Source organism: Lutra lutra, chromosome 10 (assembly GCF_902655055.1).
Source record: "Lutra lutra chromosome 10, mLutLut1.2, whole genome shotgun sequence".
Classification (NCBI taxonomy): Eukaryota; Metazoa; Chordata; class Mammalia; order Carnivora; family Mustelidae; genus Lutra; species Lutra lutra.
In genome coordinates, this window is record NC_062287.1 from 43,167,450 (window position 1) to 43,187,932 (window position 20,483).

The 20,483-nt window shown below is 41.8% G+C and overlaps 1 protein-coding gene across 1 annotated transcript in view; it reads left to right on the forward strand.

The window, feature by feature from the left end:
* The window catches only part of RAB38 (RAB38, member RAS oncogene family), a 59,524-nt gene that overhangs the window by 17,267 nt on the left and 21,774 nt on the right, over positions 1–20,483 (forward strand). Inside the window, exon 2 of the mRNA XM_047693464.1 lies at positions 9,000–9,280. Coding sequence (XP_047549420.1) covers positions 9,000–9,280 — 281 coding nt within the window. The remainder of the gene's footprint in view (positions 1–8,999; positions 9,281–20,483) is intronic.

Here is a 20,483-nt window from a genome sequence, read left to right on the forward strand (position 1 = left end):
AGTACCAGTTCAATCTCCACTGCTGACCGCCCCCTGGAACTTCAGCCTTATGTACACAGCTGCCTCCTCAACATCTCAGCCTAACAGACATCTCAGACTTAACATATCAGAATCCTGATCTACTTCCACAAAACCTGCACCTCCAAAATCTTCTCCATCTCAGCTAATAGCAACTCCGTACTTTTGATCTTTGAAGCCAAAAGTTCTGGAGTCCTGCTCGAATCATTTCATATACAATGTCTCCACAGCAGCTTGACCTCCAGATGTATTTAGGAAGAAACCCATCTTTACCAGCATTCACCATCACCACATCCATCCACATCATTCTCTCTTGCCGGGATGATTGTCTCCCCACTTCCAACCTTGACTTCTGTGGATCATTCCTTACTGTAGCATCCACGGTGTCCATTTCATTCATGTTTCTCATCTTCTCCTTCAGGACTCCTTCTTGTCCTCAGTGCTTTTCTCTCTCCTGCAGAATACAAGGCAGCCTTCCTACGATGGTCTGAAATGGGCTCCAGTCTGGACCCCGAGATCTGCCTGCCTCACCGCGTGTTCCTCTTCCCCTGCTCCATCCTCTCCAGATAGACTCCTTGCTCTTCTCTAAACACTTAGCAGACACATTTGTGCTTCGGAGTCTTTCTCTTTTGGTATTGTTCTTTCAAAAACGCACTTCTAAATATCCATACAACTTTCTCCTTTACCTCTTTCAGGTCTTTACTTAAGTGACCACTTCCCTGTGGACCTTCACTATCCATCCTGCGTAACTTGGCCCTCACCCGCACATACCATTTTCTCCTTTCCTACTTTATTTTCCTCCCTACCACTTTACCAGCTAATGTAGTGTTACATATACCTTACCAGCTTTTTATCTTTTCCACTAGAACATGAGATTCATTAGAACAAGGACCTCTAATTCTTTTTGCTCATTGCTTGAAGAGTGCCTGAAAAATAACAAGCATTCAAAACTTAGTTGTTCAGTGAATGAATGAAGCGAGATGGGGCGATCCTCACTGGAATGACGATGATGAAAGAAGGGACATGGCAGAGGGTGGCTCTTACCGTCTTGTTAAGCCTGCATGTATCTGCCGGGAGCGGGGAGGGAATTAGGGCCTGTTCCTTCACTCAGTAAGGAGACCTTGTTGTGCACTCGGATGTGCACAATACGTGTCATGGGAACTGCTGAAAGGTGGTTCTGGCTAGGGGCACTTGTAATTTTGTGAGCGAAGATTGCTCATGGTTAATGCCAGTTTATTAGTCCAGGGGACTTGGAAAAAGAGTGATGCTTTGATGTGCTTCTGTCGCTGGCTTGGTGGGGGCAAAGTAGGGAAGGGGGAAGAGGAAAGAGTCTCAAAAATATGGCTGCAGGGTCAGATGGGCTCCTAAAAACTGGAGAAAACCTACTCACGAGCATGTTAACCAGACTCTGATCCTACTCTGTGGGGTTTCCCTGAGTCTTCAGAACTAGCTTAATAGTGTCCTATTGGCCATCACAGTAATCAGATGGATTTGTTTTCCTCTAGTTCCTTGTCCAAGATCCATACATACTTTTGGTTTCATCCTCCTGCTTTTCATACTATTATTCCCTGGAAACAAAGAGAGTATCTTGGTACTTTTAGCTTTATGGATTATGCGTGACCCAAAACTTACGTTATTTTGAATAAAGTAAATTGATTTGGGATTATTTCTTAAGAAGATGAGAATGATAACAAAAACATAACATTCCAGTGTGAAACTTGTTGCAACAGATATGTGCATAACCCTGTTAGCATAATGTTAATTTTCTCCACTATTGATTACTTATTGGAAGTGAGAGTATAATATAGAGTAAGTGCATTAGTATGTAACACTAGTTCATGAACACATGGTGATGTATTTTAGAGAAAGAAATAACTTTAATTTCAGCTTATTTCTACAATAGTATCTTCAGTATTTACTATATCATACAAGTATAGAATAGGCCTCAGATTTGCAACGTTAAATTATAATCAGGATACCTGGGTGCCTCAGTTAGTTAAGCATATGACTCTTTTTTTTTTTTAATTTAAGATTTTATTTATTTATTTGAGAGAGAGAGCATGCATGTGTGCCTGAGCAGAGGGGAGGGGCAGAGTGAGATGGAGAAGCAGAATCCCCGCTGAACAGGGAGCCTGATATGGGACTCAATTCCAGGATCCTGGGATCATGACCTGAGCCAAGGCAAATGCTCAACTGACTGAACCACCCAGGTGCTCCATCTGACTCTCGATTTTGGCTCAGGTCATGATCTCAGGGTCATGAAACCCTGTGTCAGGCTCTGCACCACTGAGTGGAGCCAGCTTAAGATTTTCTCTCTCCCAGGGGAGCCCTCCTACACTGTTGGTGGGAATGTAAGCTGGTGCAACCACTCTGGAAAACAGTGTGGTGGTTCCTCAAAAAACTGAAAATAGAGCTACCCTATGACCCAGCGATTGCACTACTGGGTATATATCCTAAAGATACAAACATAGTGATCCGAAGGGGCACATGCACCCGAATGTTTATAGCAGCAATGTTCACAATAGCCAAACTATTGATGTCCATCAACAGATGAATGGATAAAGAAGATGTGGTATATATACACAATGGAATACTATGCAGCCGTCAAAAGAAATGAAATCTTGCCATTTGCAATGACGTGGATGGAACTAGAGGGTATTATGCTTAGCGAAATAAGTCAATTGGAGAAAGACAACTATCATATGATCTCCCTGATATGAGGAAGTGGAGATGCAATGTAGGGGAGTTGGGGGGTAGGAAAAGAAAAAATGAAAGAAGGTGGGATTGGGAGGGAGACAAACCGTAAAAGACTCAATCTCAAAAAACAAACTGAGGGTTACTGGGGAGAGGGGGGACGGGAGAGGGTAGTGGGGATATGGACATTGGGGAGGGTATGTGCTATGATGAGTGCTGTGAAATGTGTAAACCTGGCTATTCACAGACCTGTACCCCTGGGGATAAAAATACATTATATGTTTATTTTAAAAAATAAATAAATTATTTAAAAAAAAAGATTTTCTCTCTCCCTTTCCTCTGCCTGTCCCCCAACCCCCCCTGCTCAAAAAAAAAAAAAAAAAATATATATATATATATATATATATATATGAAATGACATTTCATTTCAGGGCACAATTGTAGGATGCATATGTTTTCACTGAACAGAGTGGGAGGAAAGATGAGGAAGGAATTCAGGCTTTGGGAACAGAGGTATAAAAAGGCAAGAAAATTCGAGGCAGTAATGGAGGGTGTGTTTAGAGAGAGTAAGTATTCCCTTGTGGCATGGCCATGAAGCTTGTTGAAGGAGTGACAGGAGGAGTTTGGAAAGGTGGTTGGAGCCAAATTCTCCTTGTGCACTGTTAATAATGAAGGTGTCTGTTTCTTTTTTTATTCTTTTATTTTTTAAAAAATTTTATTTATTTATTTGACAGAAATCACAAGTAGGCAGAGAGGCAGACACAGAGAGAGGAGGAAGCAGGCACCCTGCTGAGCAGAGAGCCCGATGCGGGGCTCAATCCCAGGACCCTGAGATCATGACCCGAGCTGAAGGCAGAGGCTTTGACCCACTGAGCCACCCAGGCGCCCCAAGGTGTCTGTTTCTAAGCAGGTGTCACTGAAGCGCTAAGGCAGTGGAGCATACGGGTAATGTTTGCCTTTTGAACATGGATTCTGATAAAAATAGAGTTTAAAGACTTCACCTAGGGAGGCCTTAAAAACAGCTTCCTGGACCCCACACAAAACTAGCAGGGTAAGAATCTCTGAAGAGCAGGACCCAGGAATGAGTATTCTCTAAATACCTAAGAGGATATTTTTTTGGCTTTATTGAGATATAATTGGTATATAACATTGTGTAGATTAAAGCTGTACAGTGTGATGGTTTAATATACTTATATATCTTCAAATGATTACATTAGGTTGAACACCTTCATCACTTCACATAATTACCATTTTTTGGGTATGTGGTGAGAATACTTAAGAGCTACTCTCTTAGCAGCTTGCAGTATGTAATACAGCATTTTTAACTATAATCACCATACTGTACATTAGATCTCCAGAACTTATTTATCTTATAACTGGAAGCTTATACCCTTCGGCCAACATCTCCCTATATCTTCTACTCCCTGTCTTGGCAACCACCTGTCTACTCTCTGTTCTATGAGTTTGGCTTCTTTTTTTTTTTTTTAGAGAGAAAGAGACAGAGAGAGCACATGAGTGAGGCGGGGTGGGCGAGGAGGGGCAGAGGGAGAGGGAGAGCGAGAATCCCAAGCAGGCTCCATGCCCATCGCGGAGCCAATCTCCTGACCTGAGCTGAAATCAAGAAAAAGATGCTTAAACAATGGAGCCGCCCAGGTGCCCCTACCAGTCTGGCTTTTTTGGATTCCCCATATAAGTAAGATCATTACAGTATTTTATTTCTCTGACTTATTTCCCTAGTATAATGTTCTCATTGCTTTTGCTCATGTTGTTGCAAAAGGCAGGATTTCCTTCCTTTCCATGCTGATAATATCCCGCTGCATGTGTATACCACATTTCTTTTTTTATTCCTTCACTGATGGACACTTAAGAGGTTTCCATGTCTCAGTCCTTATGAACAATGCTGCAGTGAACCTGGGGGTGCAGATAGCTCTTGAAGATAGTGTTTTCATTTCCTTCCAGTGGATGCCCATCTGGTGATCTCTTACACTGCCAAAATGTCCGAAGACCTGTGTCTGTCTTTATTTTGAGGGAGAACAGGAGCCATGAGAGCTGAGATGCTGAGAGCGTCCTTGGGGAGCTGTCAGGGCTCCAGGGGAGGGCTTAAATGGGAGCATTAACAGTGCTGATGGTGGGGGGGGGGTGATGATCCGGACCTGCTTCTAAAACAGAAGCATTGGTAGAATGTTGGAGACCCTTTAGGCAGAGGGGTGAGGGAAGAGTCAGAAGATGGCTTGAAGGTAGCACTCAGAGGGGCAGTGTGACTAGTGATGTTGAGCACTGGAGGGAACACTGGGGCGTAGCAAGTGGAGAGCTGGAAGCCTGCATCCGTGGAGGGTGATTGGAAGGGTTGCCGGAGGCAGTCATGAATTTAGTTTCAGGTATGCAAACCACTATTTTAGCAATGAGGAAAACAGGCTCAGAATGGTGGAGTCGCTAATCTGAACTCACAGAGCCAGTAGGTTAGTGGTGGAGTGGTAAAAAGAATGTGCCCAGATTAATAGAACATCCAGGTTGCTTCCTCCCATTGTTTCTATGTTTATGTAGAAAATTCCTGGCTTGGCTGTGCCCACTGAGAATATCTCTAGAGTATTAATTACCAAGAGAAAATACCATTAAATACACATTATGACTCTGTTACCTGTGTGTATTTTTAGCCTAGTCTGTGACACCAAACGGACCACTGAAGGCTGTTGGGATAGAGGCCAAGCATTGATTTACTAGGAATATTTTAACTCTAGAAGCAGGAAAGCAGGCAGGGACCTTAGAGGTCAGCTAGAACAAATTCATTTTACAGGTGAGAAAACTGAGTCTCAAAGAGAGAAATGCATTTGTCTAAGGCTGCATTGGTAACCAGTGATTAAGACTAAGACCCATTCAATTTATTGCCTTCTGCAGTAAGATTTTCCAAATGATCGCTGCAGCCACAGTGTTAACTCTTGTGATTCAGTTCGTTGCTTTGTCATTGAACTTGTCTGGGAGCTGGGAGTCACATTGACATGGCCATGGATGTGTGTGTAGAGTCCAAGAGAAATGGGAGCCTACATGGTGAATTGGGTCATTTTCAGAGCAGGCATCCAATAGGACATGTCTTAGTTTAGAAGTTCCTCAAGGGCAAAAAACTATGTATTTGCAGCAGAAAACACAGAGCCTGGGCCATATTAGCTATTCAGTAAATGTACGTTGAACGAGTGCTCTAACCCCACTGGAAATTTTTGAACTGTGTTTTTTTGTTGTTTGTTTGTTTTAAGTAAATTACCTGTGATAAATTCACCAGGTCTCTATGTTGCCCATACGTAGGCACTCATGAAAAGTCACATGGTTCTCATTCTTTTCATAAGAAGCAGCAGAGAGAGAGCTATCAGCTGACAAAGGAAGGATAAAATGTGAGCACTGGAAATGCCTTTGTCTGAACATGACCTCTTGCCGGAACCCCGGAAATACAAACTTTTCAAGTCTGAGGGCTCAGTGACCTCAATTTACAAAGATCACTTTCTCCCCCTTGTTCCTGATCTGGCACATTTACCCTCACAAACTCACACACACACAGACACACACACACAAACACACAGATTGTCCTTTTTGAATTCCTATGAAGGTGTTAAGCCTATACTTGCATGGTCTTCAAAACGACCTTTTGCCATGTATTGGAACTGTAAAAATCTTTATTCTTGAGGACCTCCTTACTCTACTATGAAAACTCTGGACAAGTAGATTATTGAATAACCCATGACTTTGCCTTTCATCTGATTAGTTCCTGCAAGGGATCATAAGACAACTGCCCAAAGCCCAGAGGCTTTTGGAGTCCTGAATGATCACAGAGGGCTTTTTTTCCCCTCTCTTCTTGAAATGTCATGGCCATCCTGAGCAGTATTAAAGGGGATCACTGTTTGTGTTAGGAACTAAAAAAGGAAAGGAAATAAAAGAAATCTAAAACTCATTTGGGAGAAATGAAAGTTCAACTGCGGGTTGTGTGTCATATGAAGAGTATTAAGCCGCTTTCTTTCATCGGCTAGATTGTGGGGGACAAAGAAAGGCTTCTGTGGTAAAAAATCGTGTAAGAAATGTTTTAGGGTTGTCATGTGCTGGCCCTTACAGAATGCTCTTCTTTCCACTGATACATGTGTGAACACAAACACTTGTCCACTAGGACCACTAAGACAGAACCTTGACCTGCATCCGTTTTCACTCAGTGCTCATGGATCATGTCCTCAAAATCTGCAGTGCTCTGCAATGTGTATGCTCGTGTGATTATAACAATCTGCAAAGGGTTTTTTGTTTGTTTGTTTTGTTTTGTTTTAAGATTTACTTATTTATTTGACACAGAGAGAGAGAGAGAGAGAGAGAACGCACAAGCAGGGGGGAGCTGCAGAGGGAGAGGGAGAAGCAGGCTTCCTGCTGAGCAAGGAGCCTGATGTAGGGCTGGATCCCAGGACCCTGGGATCATGAACTGGGCTGAAGGCAGACGCTTAACCAACTGAGCCACTCAAGTGCCTGCAAAAGAGTTTGTTAACATGAATTCAAACTCACCACCACAACATCTTGTGTTCAAAGTTAAGTGTGAAGTGTTCTTCGAGATGTTGACCTGGATCTTCTGAGATACCTACTAGTTTTGGCATTTTATTCTTTTTGCTACATGTTGGCTTATTAAATACACACCTTGCTTTGTTTTAATTTACATAACTTTATTAGACTCTTACCATAAATAAGTGACCAAATCAGAATAAAAGGCCTTTGTCTGATCCTACACTTCTGGAGTTTAGGGTTCAAAAAATACAAACCCAGCCTTCATTAAGCACCTGTCTTCTGCTACTAGTAGTGGCTAGAGTTACAAACAATAGGATTCATTTCATTTTGTTAATCGATGGAAAGTCCAGTAATTTTTTGCTGTAAACCCTGCTCTGGATCTGATTTCACTACCTACATCCTATTGTCTTTCATAATTTTTAACATGCTGAAGAAAAGCGTGGAAACCTCAAGGACCAGTAAGTTCTAAGGTCCCATAATGGATGCTTTCTATATGTTCATTCATTTCATCCACTTGACAGCCCTGTGAGGTACACATTATTGCTGCCATTTTGCGGATGAGGAAGACTAACCTTAGAGTGTTTAACAAAATGGCCAACACTCACTTAAAAATTAAGAATCAGAACAAAAGTGATTCTAGTTGACTGGACTGAATAAGACCAATGCCTGCATGCCTGCCTTTCTCTCTTTCTTTGTCAGAGGGCTTTTCTCTCCCAATAGATTGTAGAGTACTTAAGGCCATCTGGTTTACTGTTGTATTTCAAGCATGTAGTCTGGAGACTGGCACCAATAGAAATATCTGTTATCTGTTCAGTGGAGTTGAGTGGGTCACTCTTGGCACAAAAGCCTGGAGGAGAGATAGTCTAAGACTAATGGTTTGGTAGTTGAGAGGATTCAATGTTGGCAAGTGACTATGGGCTCTCAATCAGAAAGTTCAGATTTGAATTCCAACTTCTGAAGCTCACTATCTGTATAATTTTCACAAGTTTCTTAGGCTCTTGAGGTCCCAACGTTCTCACTGTAAAATGGTGATAGTAATCGGACCTTCATGATTATCTATATAAGCTGCATTTCTGACGGTTAGTAAATAGAACTAAATGCTAGCTCCTACTACCCTTAATTGTATTGACTGTGGGTGCCTTTTAAGATATTACATAGTTTAGTTATGTTTATTATGTTTATCATTTATACTCTGTCACCCCACTAAATTATAAGCTTCACGATGACAGGGATTTTCATGTTTTAATTGTTATATCTCAAGTGCTTAGAGCAGTTTTGTCCAGTAGAACATACAGGAGTAATGGAAATATGATATATTGGTGTCATCTGATCCTGTTGCCCCTGGCCATACGTGGTTACTACACACTTTAAAAAAAATTTTTTTTTTTTATTTACTACACACTTGAAATGTAGGTAGCTAGTGTAACTGAAGAAATGAATTTTAAAGTCAATTTAATTTTAATTAATTTAAACCTAAGTAGCTCTGTGTGGCCAGTGGCATGCTCTGCTAGCACAGTTCTAGAACATTATATGGTATACGGAAGTTTTAGTAAATAAAATACTTGTTAAATAATTGAATCCCTTCTGGACTCAAAGATCAAAAACAAAGGTATGCGACTGTGTATTGAGCTGACTCTGTACAGTGAGGCACTGAAGCGCTTTCCTGAGCGGTCTGCTCATCCTGGAGGCCTCCTGAGGCTCCAAGATGTGCTTCTCTTTACAATTGTAATAAGGCTTTGATTTCTGTTTCTTTTTGGTGATAGGTCAAGAAAGATTTGGGAACATGACAAGGGTCTATTACCGAGAAGCAATGGGTGCATTTATTGTCTTCGATGTCACCAGGCCAGCTACATTTGAAGCAGTGACAAAGTGGAAGAATGATTTGGACTCAAAGTTGAGTCTCCCTAATGGCAAACCAGTTTCAGTGGTTTTGTTGGCCAACAAGTGTGACCAGGGGAAGGACGTGCTCATGAACAATGGCCTCAAGATGGACCAGTTCTGCAAGGAGCACGGTTTCGTAGGATGGTTTGAAACATCAGCAAAGGTAATGTGACCTAAAAGGAGAAAGGTATTAGGCAAGATGCACAAAGAAAATAATCATGTAATCATTGTCATCATCATCATGATATTAATATGTGTTTGTCTAGAGACTTGTGGTTCCCAAATGGCTTGAAGCTCTTTCTCATCTCAAGGGGATGAGTGGGCAGGGCAGAAATTACTATCCACAATTTAAGATGTATTTGCCTAAGAGAGTAAAAAGCAACTTGTACATGGTCTCAGTGATAATGGTTAATAACTGTGTTTGTTTATCAAGTGCTTACTATATGTTAGGCATGTTTTATATGCATTTTCTCCTTTAGTCCTCACACAATCCTATTAGGTAAGTACAATTTTAGAGTCAATGAAAGAAATGGGTCTCGCATTCAATGTCACTGCCTTATCCATGTATTAATTAATTTACTCCATCAATATTTAATGTGTTCTTCTGCATGCGGGAATTGTGCTTTGCCCTAAAAATGAAAAGGTGGCAAGAATGTGGAACTATCACATTGGAAATACTGGAACAGTAGAATTAGAGAGTAGGCAGCAAGTGTAACTGTGAAGAACACTATGTTGTTTTCACTTTTCACTTTTCTGGTGGGCAGAGGAGTAGCAGGGCATGGGGCAGATTCAAGGCGGGAAGATGAAGAACCCAGTGTGGCATGATCAGGACATTATTCTTCCCATTCTGCCCCATGCTGCTATCTGATTTGTCAGAGGCATGGTTTTTGCTCTGCTCCTTTTTGTTTTTGCCTATGTTTTTATCTCAGAGAGAGAGAAAAAAGCTTATATGGTAAAATTTGAAAGTTAAAAAAAAATAAATTAAAAAAAATGTTCTACTGTATTTTTCTATTTCCTGTGTGCATATATTATATGTTAATATATTTTAATATATACATATATGAAATAAAATATAAATATAAAATATATGAAATAATTTATATGTTTTATATTTATAAATGAATTGTATATTGAAATCTATATTGTATATTTATGTAATATGTATGTATTTGCATATAAATATATAAATTTAACATTAGGAATGCATTCTGCATAGTTTTAGATCATAATTTTCCCATTTTTATTTATTTGTGGAAATCATATTAAAGACAGAGCACAAATACTGTGCTAGTTGCTTGGGATTCAGCTGTGAAAAAGATAGGCATTGTCTCTCTACTTATGGAAATCACATGAAGGCCTTATTGTAAACATTTAAGCAATCATTAGAGAATGGTTTGAAAATATAATGTGAGTGGACGTCATTCACATAGACTGAGGAGGAGTCTCTGACCTGTTCTATGCTGGAGAGCAGGATGGTCAAATTTTCCCTAGGGACTAGGGAAAGATAGGAGGCAGAGTAACACGGTAGTTATTACATTCCTATGGGAAAATGGTGAGGCTTTGAATGAGGGTAAATGGTGTAGGGATTGGAAAGAAAAACCTGATTTGAGACTCTCATTGAAGTTTTTTTTTTTTTTTAAGGTAATTATTTATTTATTTGAGAGCGAGAACAAGCACAAGCATAGGAAGGGGCAGAGGGAGAAGGAGAAGCCGGCTCTCTGCCGTGTGGAGAGCCCAACATGGGGCTCGATCCCAGGACCCTGGGATTAGGACCTGAGCCAAAGGCAGACACTCAACTGACTAAGCCACCCAGGTATCCTTCGCTGAAGTTTAAACACCAGTGGGGATTAAGCAACTGAGTGGTTTGTGGGATGATAGAGACGGAGAAGAGGGTGGTGGTGCCACTTTCTTGGTCATAGTTGGGAGGCTTTTTTGTTCCAGCTGCAGACCTGGACAGTCTCAGTGTCTGCCTCCTGTCTCAATGGTATCTGTGAGCTGGCCTGTGTATGGAAGTTGCTACTTCCAGAAGTTCCTGGGGTTTTTGCCTTCCTTCTTAGAGCCATGGTGCACTTTTAGTATGCTTTTCTCCTCTCTTCCAAAACCCTTCTTTCCCCCTATTTCTTAGGATTTTTCTTTGATTCACAACAGGGTATCCATCACTTACTGTTGTCTTTCTACTTTTCTTGTCAGTGAACCCTTTTGGTTTTTTTGTTTGAGGGATGATTCCTATAAAGAGAAAAATGTAGAGCAAAACTCAAAGGTCTGTTGAGGTTTAGAAATTTGAGAAATAGGACTTTTTTTTTTGAATGTAGGACTTGAACTCATGGCCCTGAGATTAAGACCTGAACAGAGATCAAAAGTTGGACGCTCAACCAACTGAGCCACCTGGGTGCCCCAGAAATATGACATTTTTTATAGTTTGATTTTGGATGTTAGCCTGGCTTTTTTCATTTTACATGGCAAAAAATGCATGTGAATTTGCCCATTCTTATTTCTTAGCTCCATGCTGAATTTCCTTATACGGCTTCAGCATATTCCTTCAAATTCCTTTCTTTCAAAAGAATTGCTCTCCTTCGAGAATTCCTTCCCTCAATAGGTTACTTTCCATCTGAAGGGCAAACTGGAATGAATGATTCATATCTTTATGGTGAGGGAGTCTTCCATCACTCACTCATTCATTCATTCATTCATTCATTCAACAAATGTTACTGAACAGCTGTTATATACCAAGCTCTGGGAATATAGAAATGTATAAAACAGAATCCTGACCTTGTGGGTAATGATAACTAACAATAAAGTATAAGTAAATATATACGGTGTTAGGGGGAAAATGTTAGGAAAAGAAAAAAAAAAAGGAGAAGAAAAGAGAGAAAAAGACTTAGAATTTGCAGGGAGAGCTAGAATTGCTTGTGGACCGAAGAAACTCTTGGATGTTTCCTTTCACCTCACTCTGACGGTTCTTGCTTGACCATGGCAGTCAAACTCTGCTTAAGAGCATGAGGTTCATTAACTTAAGGCCTGACTGACCCACGGTACTTAGATATGGGATTTTTAATCCTCCAAATCCCTGCCAGTGTAAACTTTAAAGAGAAGCTTTGTACAGAGAGAGGGTGGAGGGATTTCACAAGCCTGAAGTGTGCTGAAATGCTAAAGAGGGCACAAGGCCTCATTGTACTGCATTCAACATCTTCTTCCCTCCAAACGTACTGCTATAGAGATTGTCCTGAATGTCTTCATAACGAACGTGTCTCCCCGGTGCCAGGTTAGTATGCAAAGTCAGCATCTTGAATCTCTGGAACAGTACTGCAGCGTGGATGCTGGAGTGTCAAACTGCTCCAAAAGTCTTTTTTAAAAGATCTTTGGGAGCTCCTGGGTGGCTCAGTCATTTAAGCATCTGCCTTTGACTCTGGTCATGATCTCAGGGTCCTGGGATCGAGCCCCACATTGGGCTCCCTGGCGGGGGAGCCCATTGGCAGGGGGCCTGCTTCTCCCTCTCCCCTGCTTGTGCTCTCTCTCTCACTCTCTATCTCTCTTTCAAATAAATAAAATCTTCAAATCAGACTGTCTACCTGAAGACAAGATGGCAGCATTTGGAGACTGCGGTCCACCTCTTCTTTGATTACAACGTTTGGGATTGGGGAACATTTCCCATAGAGACCTTTCTCTTAGAAAGTGAATCTACTAATAATTAAAGTCCTTTTGTTGATGGAGTAATCATTCTGTCTGGTGATAAACATCTGATTTCCTTTTTTTTCACGTCTCTACAACTTAAATTCACCAAAGGCCATGACCTTTGGCTTTGTCTCCATGGCCATGTCTTGCAACAGCACTGTGGTTTGGCCATTTCTGAAGCTGAATTTCACTCACTAGGACTAGCATCCATCTTGCTGCTGACCCTACTGCTAAAGGAAATTTGCCCTCTTGTTCTTCAGTCTTCTGGAATGACTTTCCATGAGAGTTCTCCTGTCTCATTGCTGTTGCTGGAACACTCATGGTAACCTCTGGCTGTGCATTAAGAGCAAAAAAAAAATAAAACGTATGCTAGCTGGCATCACTTTTTACACAATCACTTTTACACCATCTCTTCAAATATTAAAACCAAAGGAATAAAAGGGAAAACTGTCTCTCCTAAGTCGAATTTCTTTTAGTGTTCAACCTTGGCATTCTCTCCCTTTCTCAGCCGTGTTTGCTTGAATTCCACCTGTGGATTCACTAGAACCAGATGATGGATTCTTGTAGTGATCACATGTCCCATTTTCCAAGGACATTCTTGGTTTATTCTGCTGTCGTAGGATAGTTATTGTAACACCCCCATTCCTGGGTTGTAATTTAGATTTACACAATCATCCTATAGATCAGGAGCTCCAGAACCTCTCCCTGAATGCATCATACCTGAAGTCTAATAATGTCTCTTTTATGTATTTCTGTGGCCAAACCCAGTCCTCAAAATACATTTTGGTAGATTTGTTTCTTTAGGATGAGAGCCTTGGTCTGTTCTTGTTGGACCATCCCCAGTGTTGGGAGTCCTATCTTCTGGGACCTTCTCAGTGGCCGGTGGGGCTCTGCTACCTGCTGGCCCATTTACCTGGTATATAGTTGTGCCATGGCCTGAATATCCTCCAGTCGCTCCTTTAAGATTCGCTTTTATGGCCACACCCACCCACCTTCTAAGGTTGTCGAGAGCATTAAGTGACATAATATATACATTATGCCTGATTACACATATACACCAAAGCTACCCCTCAAACATAACATCCCTGTCATTTGTTTCCTCCGCCCATCCACAGGGCTGGATGTCACTATCCATACTCAGCTCTGGTGCACATAGCAGCTACACTCAGTGGAAGAGTCTATTTCTGTATCTCCGTCCTTTCCAGACTATTCCATACTGCTTTTATGGTGCAGTGGTTAATGTGTGGCTATGTTTAGAAACAGGACACCAGGAAAATGCCTGGGTAGATGGGAAATAATGGAACAGTAATATCTCTCCAATGGTAGTGACAGGAGCCAAGATCACAGACCTGCAGTGCCCCTGGCTCATGCTCCCCTCCACCTCGTGTCCTACTCCTGGCAGATTTCTATCCTAGATATAGTGACTTTTTAGGCCCACCCTCTTTCTCAGAATGTTCTAAAATCAATAGGTACCCCAGGAAGAAACTTTCTTACATTAAACTCCACTCAGTTTTAGTGTCTTCCCTGCAGTTAAAGAGAAAAATGTTGATGTGTGTCCTTCTGGGGGAAGGAGTATACTCAGCAGGGCTTTCTGTAAGAAATTATTCATTTTTTGTAGGGAAGAGGTGGTAGTCCTCAGCATAGTGGATATTTTTCATGTTTTTGGATTTCTAGTGATTATGGCACATTTGCTCTCTTTGGGGAACTTCCAGCCACAGCTGGCTTACCTCCCCAGGAAGAACCCATAAAACTTTCTTCTTTGGTTCTCTTTGCAGTCAGAGCACAGGCATATGACATAGATTTTACCAGTCATACTGATTGGGCAACTAGAAGAAGAAGGTGCAATACCAAATCCATTTTTTGGTGGGGGGTGGGGAGTAGGTCTAAGAAGAGCAGCCTGCATCCTTGGGAAGCAGCAGAGTCTGCAAGGTCCCGTGCTTGACCCAGAAAGAGAAACACTGTTGGTCCCAGGTTCAATTGCATTCAAGCTGAGCTCCTTGAAGCTTTGTGGATTTATAGGACCCAGTGCTCCATGGTGGCTGGCAGCTGTGTCCTCATCAGGCCTGTTCTCTGTGGGGTTTGAGTTTCTGGAAGCTTAGGCTTGAGCCCATTTCTTTAGACTATTGAATAATCCTGCAAACTACACAAACAATATCTCTTGAATAAACTACTTCATACTTAGCTAGCTTCAGATGCCGTCTTGAAACCGAGAATATGGATTAATACACATGGTCAAATACATTTGAGAAAACCAGCCTGAACTACAGCTTCCCTTGCTGTGGGATTTCTTGGGACTTTGCTATTCTAATATGCATTCTGAATCTCCAGTAAGAACTGTGGCTCTATTTCTTGCTGGTTGCTATATGGGACCTTCATGCAAAGATTTTTGTGCCTTAGCCTGAGCCTATGGTGTAGGCTTTATTCTTTTTTTTTTTTAAGTTTTTTTTTTTTTTTTAAGATTTTATTTATTTATTTGAAACAGAGAGAGAGATCACAAGTATGCAGAGAGGCAGGCATGGAGAGAGAGAGGAGAAAGCAGGCTCCCCGCTGAGCAGAGAGCCCAATGCGGGCCTCGATCCCAGGACCCTGAGATCATGACCTGAGCCGAAGGCAGAGGCTTAACCCACTGAGCCACCCAGGCGCCCTAGGCTTTATTCTTATTTACCATTTTGCAAGAAATAAAAAGTTGAGATGTAGGTGACTTCTTTAAAGCTGTATAATCACTATCTTATTTTTTTTTTATTCTAACATACTCATTTTGTTCTTTCATATGTTAACATTTCAAAATCAAAATATGCCCCAGTGCCGGTGTAGATTTCTAAAGTGATGGTGTGCCATACAAATAATGGCTTTTTCTAGTGTTTTCTCCAAGAGGAGACGACACCAGGCAGAAGTGCCTAAATACGTTTGATCATGTGCAATACTTAATACAGTAGTGGGGCATGCTTAGGAAATGCTGGCCTGGAATTCTCAGTGAAGGGAAAAGTTTTCTGTGTTTCCTTGTTTACTGAGTTCTTTGTTGTTATTATTATCATTATTATGATTACCCTGCAGGCTGAAATATGCAGCAGTTAAGAAGTGGCTAGTTTTTCTGGAAGCTGCTTGAAGAGTAGAATCACCTATCATTTATTTTATAGGCTTCTGGAAAATAGGCACTTAGAAACATAATGTCCTTATACAAATTGGAAATGCATAGATAATTACCTGGGTATGGGTGGAGAATCATTCTAATTCATTTTTTAGTGGGTTAAATATAGAACACCATTAGGGGCACCTGGGTGGCTCAGTGGGTTAAAGCCTCTGCCTTCGGCTCAGGTCATGGTCTCAGGGTCCTGGGATCGAGCCCCACATCGGGCTCTCTGCTCAGCAGGGAGCCTGCTTCCTCCTCTCTCTATCTCTGCCTGCCTCTCTGCCTACTTGTCATCTGTCTGTCAAATAAATAAATAAGTCTTTAAATATAGAACACCATTAAAAAAAAAACTTTTATTTTTAAATTGGGTAGTAGGCCATCTCTGATTATTCCCATTTTTCAAATGTCAAACCATGAGAAAATTCTCGACAGTCACTGGTGCATTCACTGATTCAACACAATTTGTATTGAGTGACTGTCCAGGTCTGTGTGGGGAATGATGTATATTAAGGCCTTTCTGAGTTCAGGACATGCTAGAGGTGCCAGTTCTTATTCTTAAAATGTCGGAATTTCCTATAGGAAATAGATATTCCAGATTTTAGGCATCCGTTGCCAAAGAATTTAGATGAGCTTGTAAGGTGTGCCTTCACTGACTTACTTGCTCCCAGCACATTTACCCTTGGAATTTTAGCTGATTTGATGAGAGCTGTCTGTACTTAGGGACATTGAAGGAAGGGCCCAATCTGAAATCAGAGCAAAGTTAGAAGACATCATTTAAAGGACATGATGGCAGGGCGCCTAGGTGGCTCAGTTGGGTAAGCAGCCGACTTGGTTTCAGCTCAGCTCATTATCTCGGGGTCCTGGGATTGAGCCCCGTGTCAAGCTCTGCACTCAGCAGGGACTCTGCTTGAGAATTTCTCTCCCTCGCTCCCAGTCTCTCCCCCTGCCCTCTCTCTTTCAAATAAATAAATAAATAAATAAAATCTTTAAAATCATTTAAAAAAAAAGAGAGGAAATGATGGCCTTAAATAGTAGTCTGTGCCATGGTAGTCTGTACTATATGGTGCTAAAAACTTGCACATGTACTGTATGGTTCTAAAAACTTGCCCATGGTAGGTAGTCTATACTGTATGGTGCTAAAAACTCAACCTACCCAAGATAATCCAAGATCTTCTGTAGGCTCAACTTGACTCAAATTTAGACACCTTAGAGCGGGGCTCAGTGAACTGTGGCCTGCAGCCCAGGTGTAGCCTGCCCCCTATTTTGTAAATGAAGTATTATCGGAGCACAGCCATGCTCATTAATTTACATTTCTGGAGTCCTTTTTCCTCCTGGATTTTGATCTCCAACTAAGACTTCCTTCCCAAACTTCAGGTTTCATTCCCTTCTGGATCTCTACCTGGATATTGCCTAGACAACTCTTCAAAACCCATACATCTGAAACTAAATTCATTAGCTTTTCTGCCCCTCAGATCATCTGATGTGGAGACCACACATCCACCTGGACCTCTAACTCATGGTCCCTTAGAACCAGGTTACTCACCCTTCAGAACCCCTCCATTCCTGAGCACAGAAAACCCCACAGTGAGGTTCTCTCTTGCCCCTCCAGGCTCTGTCTCTGGTTACCTTGTCCCTCCATTTGTCCCCTAGTGACACTAAACTGCATCACACCCCCTGTTCATATTTTGCTATTCCCCCTGTCTGGGCCATGCTTCCTACAGTTATGCACCTGTCTCTCTCGAGTCTTCCCTCAGGACTCGGCTCAAGTGCTCTCCATTACCGACTCTCAGGTAGTTTCCCCCATCTCTTATCACAGTTATGTTAAGGTTCTTTCTTTAGGTGCCTGGTCCCTGCGCTGCACTGGGAAACCCTCTGTCTTGTCCACCAACTCAGTGGATCGCATGCGCAGAGTGGTCATTTGGCCGGTGGTTATTGGACAGGACAGAACATTTTGCTGCACTGCTTTTCAAGGACTCTTTCAGGAAATTCTTTTACTGTATTATTCTTTTCCCTCCCCTTGTTGGGGTATTTCTGTCCTTAGAGAGCTGTGCAGAAGCAGAAAAATTAATTTACTGCTGTATTTCCCAGGAGGACTCTCCATTATATAACTCCTTTCATCCAGAAAGCTCTTTAGACACTTTGCACAGCAGGGAGGTTGTAGTGCCCTGCAGTGTGGAGGGGGAGCAGAGAAGAAAAATGAAGATGAGGGAAACAGCCCCCCTCCCTTCATGCCTTAGGGCCTAGACTGGGAACTGCAGGATTGTTTGCTTGGTCATGCCACATAAGAACCCACAAGAATCTCCCATTAGCCTGTGGATCTTATTATCCAGAGTACTCCTCCTTCACACCCCAGGATCACAATTTAGCAGTTTTCTCCTCATTGAAATTCCTGTCATCTTGTTTACAGTCATCTCTCATTTTCTTCAGTAATTGTCGTTTGAGCCACATGCAACGGCTATCATACTGTTTTTTTCTACTACTAGTAAAATGGAGTTGCAGAGAAGCTTTTGAATGACTTTGAGTGGAGAAACCAGGCTGAGACTTCAGATCTAGTCCAGAACTCAATCCAGTGACGATGACTTTTTAAAAAAGATTCGTTTATTTATTTTAGAGAGACAGAGAGCACAAGTGTTGGGTTGGGGAAGGGAGAGAGAGAGAATCTCAAGCAGATTCCCCACTGACCATGGAGCCTGATGTGGGGCTTGATCTTACCACCCTGAGATCATGACCCAAGCTGAAATCAAGAGTCAGATGCTTAACCAATTGAGTCACCCAGGTGCCCCAGTGACAATGATTCTTTTAATTAATTAATTTATTTATTTATTTATTTATTTTACAGAGATCACAAGTAGTCAGAGAGGCAGGCAGAGAGAGAGAGAGGGGGAAGCAGGCTCCCTGCTGAGCAGAGAGCCCGATGCGGGGCTCGATCCCAGGACCCTGAGATCATGACCTGAGCCGAAGGCAGAGGCTTAACCACTGAGCCACCCAGGTGCCCCAGTGACAATGATTCTTAAAGAGGTGTAGATCAGGAACTCCTGAGGAGCATGCCAAGATTGCACATGGCTCAGCCTTGCTCTGAGGTGTCTGGAGGGGCACAAAATATGTCTTTGGAAAATAGTCCTCCGGTGATTTTGATAAGCACCCTAGTTAAGATGACTTGTGTTATATTTTGTTAATTTATCCACTTGTTTATTCATTCATTCATTCATTCATCCCTCGGATAGCTACTATGTATTTATGTAGACTGCTTCGCCAAGCAGTGGGGCCCTGATGCTTAAGGGCACAGGTTCTTCCCATTAAGAAGTTTCCAGTGTCGGGGTGCCTGGCTCAGTTGGTTGGGCAACTGCCTTTGGTTCCGGTCATGATCCCGGGGTCCTGGGATTGAGTCCCACTTCGGGCTCCCCCTGCTCTGCGGGGAACCTGTTTGTCCCTCTCCTTCTACCTGCCACTCCCCCTGCTTGTGTGCATGTTCTCTCTCTCTGACAAATAAATAAATAAAATCTTTAAAAAATAAAAAAGAAGTTGTGAGTCTCCTGGAAGGAAACTCACAAAGACAAATAGTTATAATACAGTATCAATATCCATAAAAAATTGGTGACTTCTACGCAAGCTGTGGGGACACTTGAGGGAAAGGCTGTTGCCTCTGCCTGAGAGCGAGACAGCTTCCTTGTCACCAAGGATGAGAATGTCCCCAGTGGAAAGTCCAAGGAGGACTAGTGAGAGGAATTCCTTTTCAAGGGATGCTGTGCAGAGGGACATTAGAAGCCACCGTTAGGAGATCCTGGGTATTCTTAAAAGTGAAGATAAGGTTTTTGTCTTTATTCTAAGATATCTTTTTTTTTTTTTTTAAAGATTTTATTATTTATTTGAGAGACCGAGAAGGAGAAAGAGAGCATGAGTGAGGGAAGGTGTAGAGGGAGAGGGAGAAGCAGGCCACCCACTGAGCAGGGAGCCTGATGTGGGACTCGATCCCAGGACCCTGAAATTATGACCTGAACCAAAGGTGGAGGCTCAACCAGCTAAGCCACCCAGACGCCCCTCTGAGATATCTTAAGTAAGAACTTAAGTTCTTAAGTTCTCTGTCACTGCTGCAGAATTAATAGCTTTATCACTCACCAGAAAATTGTCAATACAGGACAACAAAAAAATCTTACTATTAAGAATAATAGTGAAACTTTATATTTATGAAGCCCACCCTTACTCTTCTTAACAGGCCTTGTCCTGAATGCTTTATTTCATTTACTTCTCACAAACCCTTATGAAAGAGATCCTGTTATGATGCCTGTTTTACAAATTAAGGAGCTGAGGCTTAGAGAGGTTGAATGATTTACCCATGATCATATGGGTAGCAAGGGGCAGAGTCAGAATTAGAACCCAGATCTCTCTATTCAAAGGCCTTGTTCTTATAAATCGACTACATTATTCATTATGTTCAGATTCCTTTAAAAGTGCATTGAAATCTCTTGAATGCTGCTGCACATTTTCACATTCTTTTAATTCTTGAGATTCTAAGTGAAATATTTTGTTTCCTTGAAATCAGTTTTTCAGCATTTTTGGTAAGTCT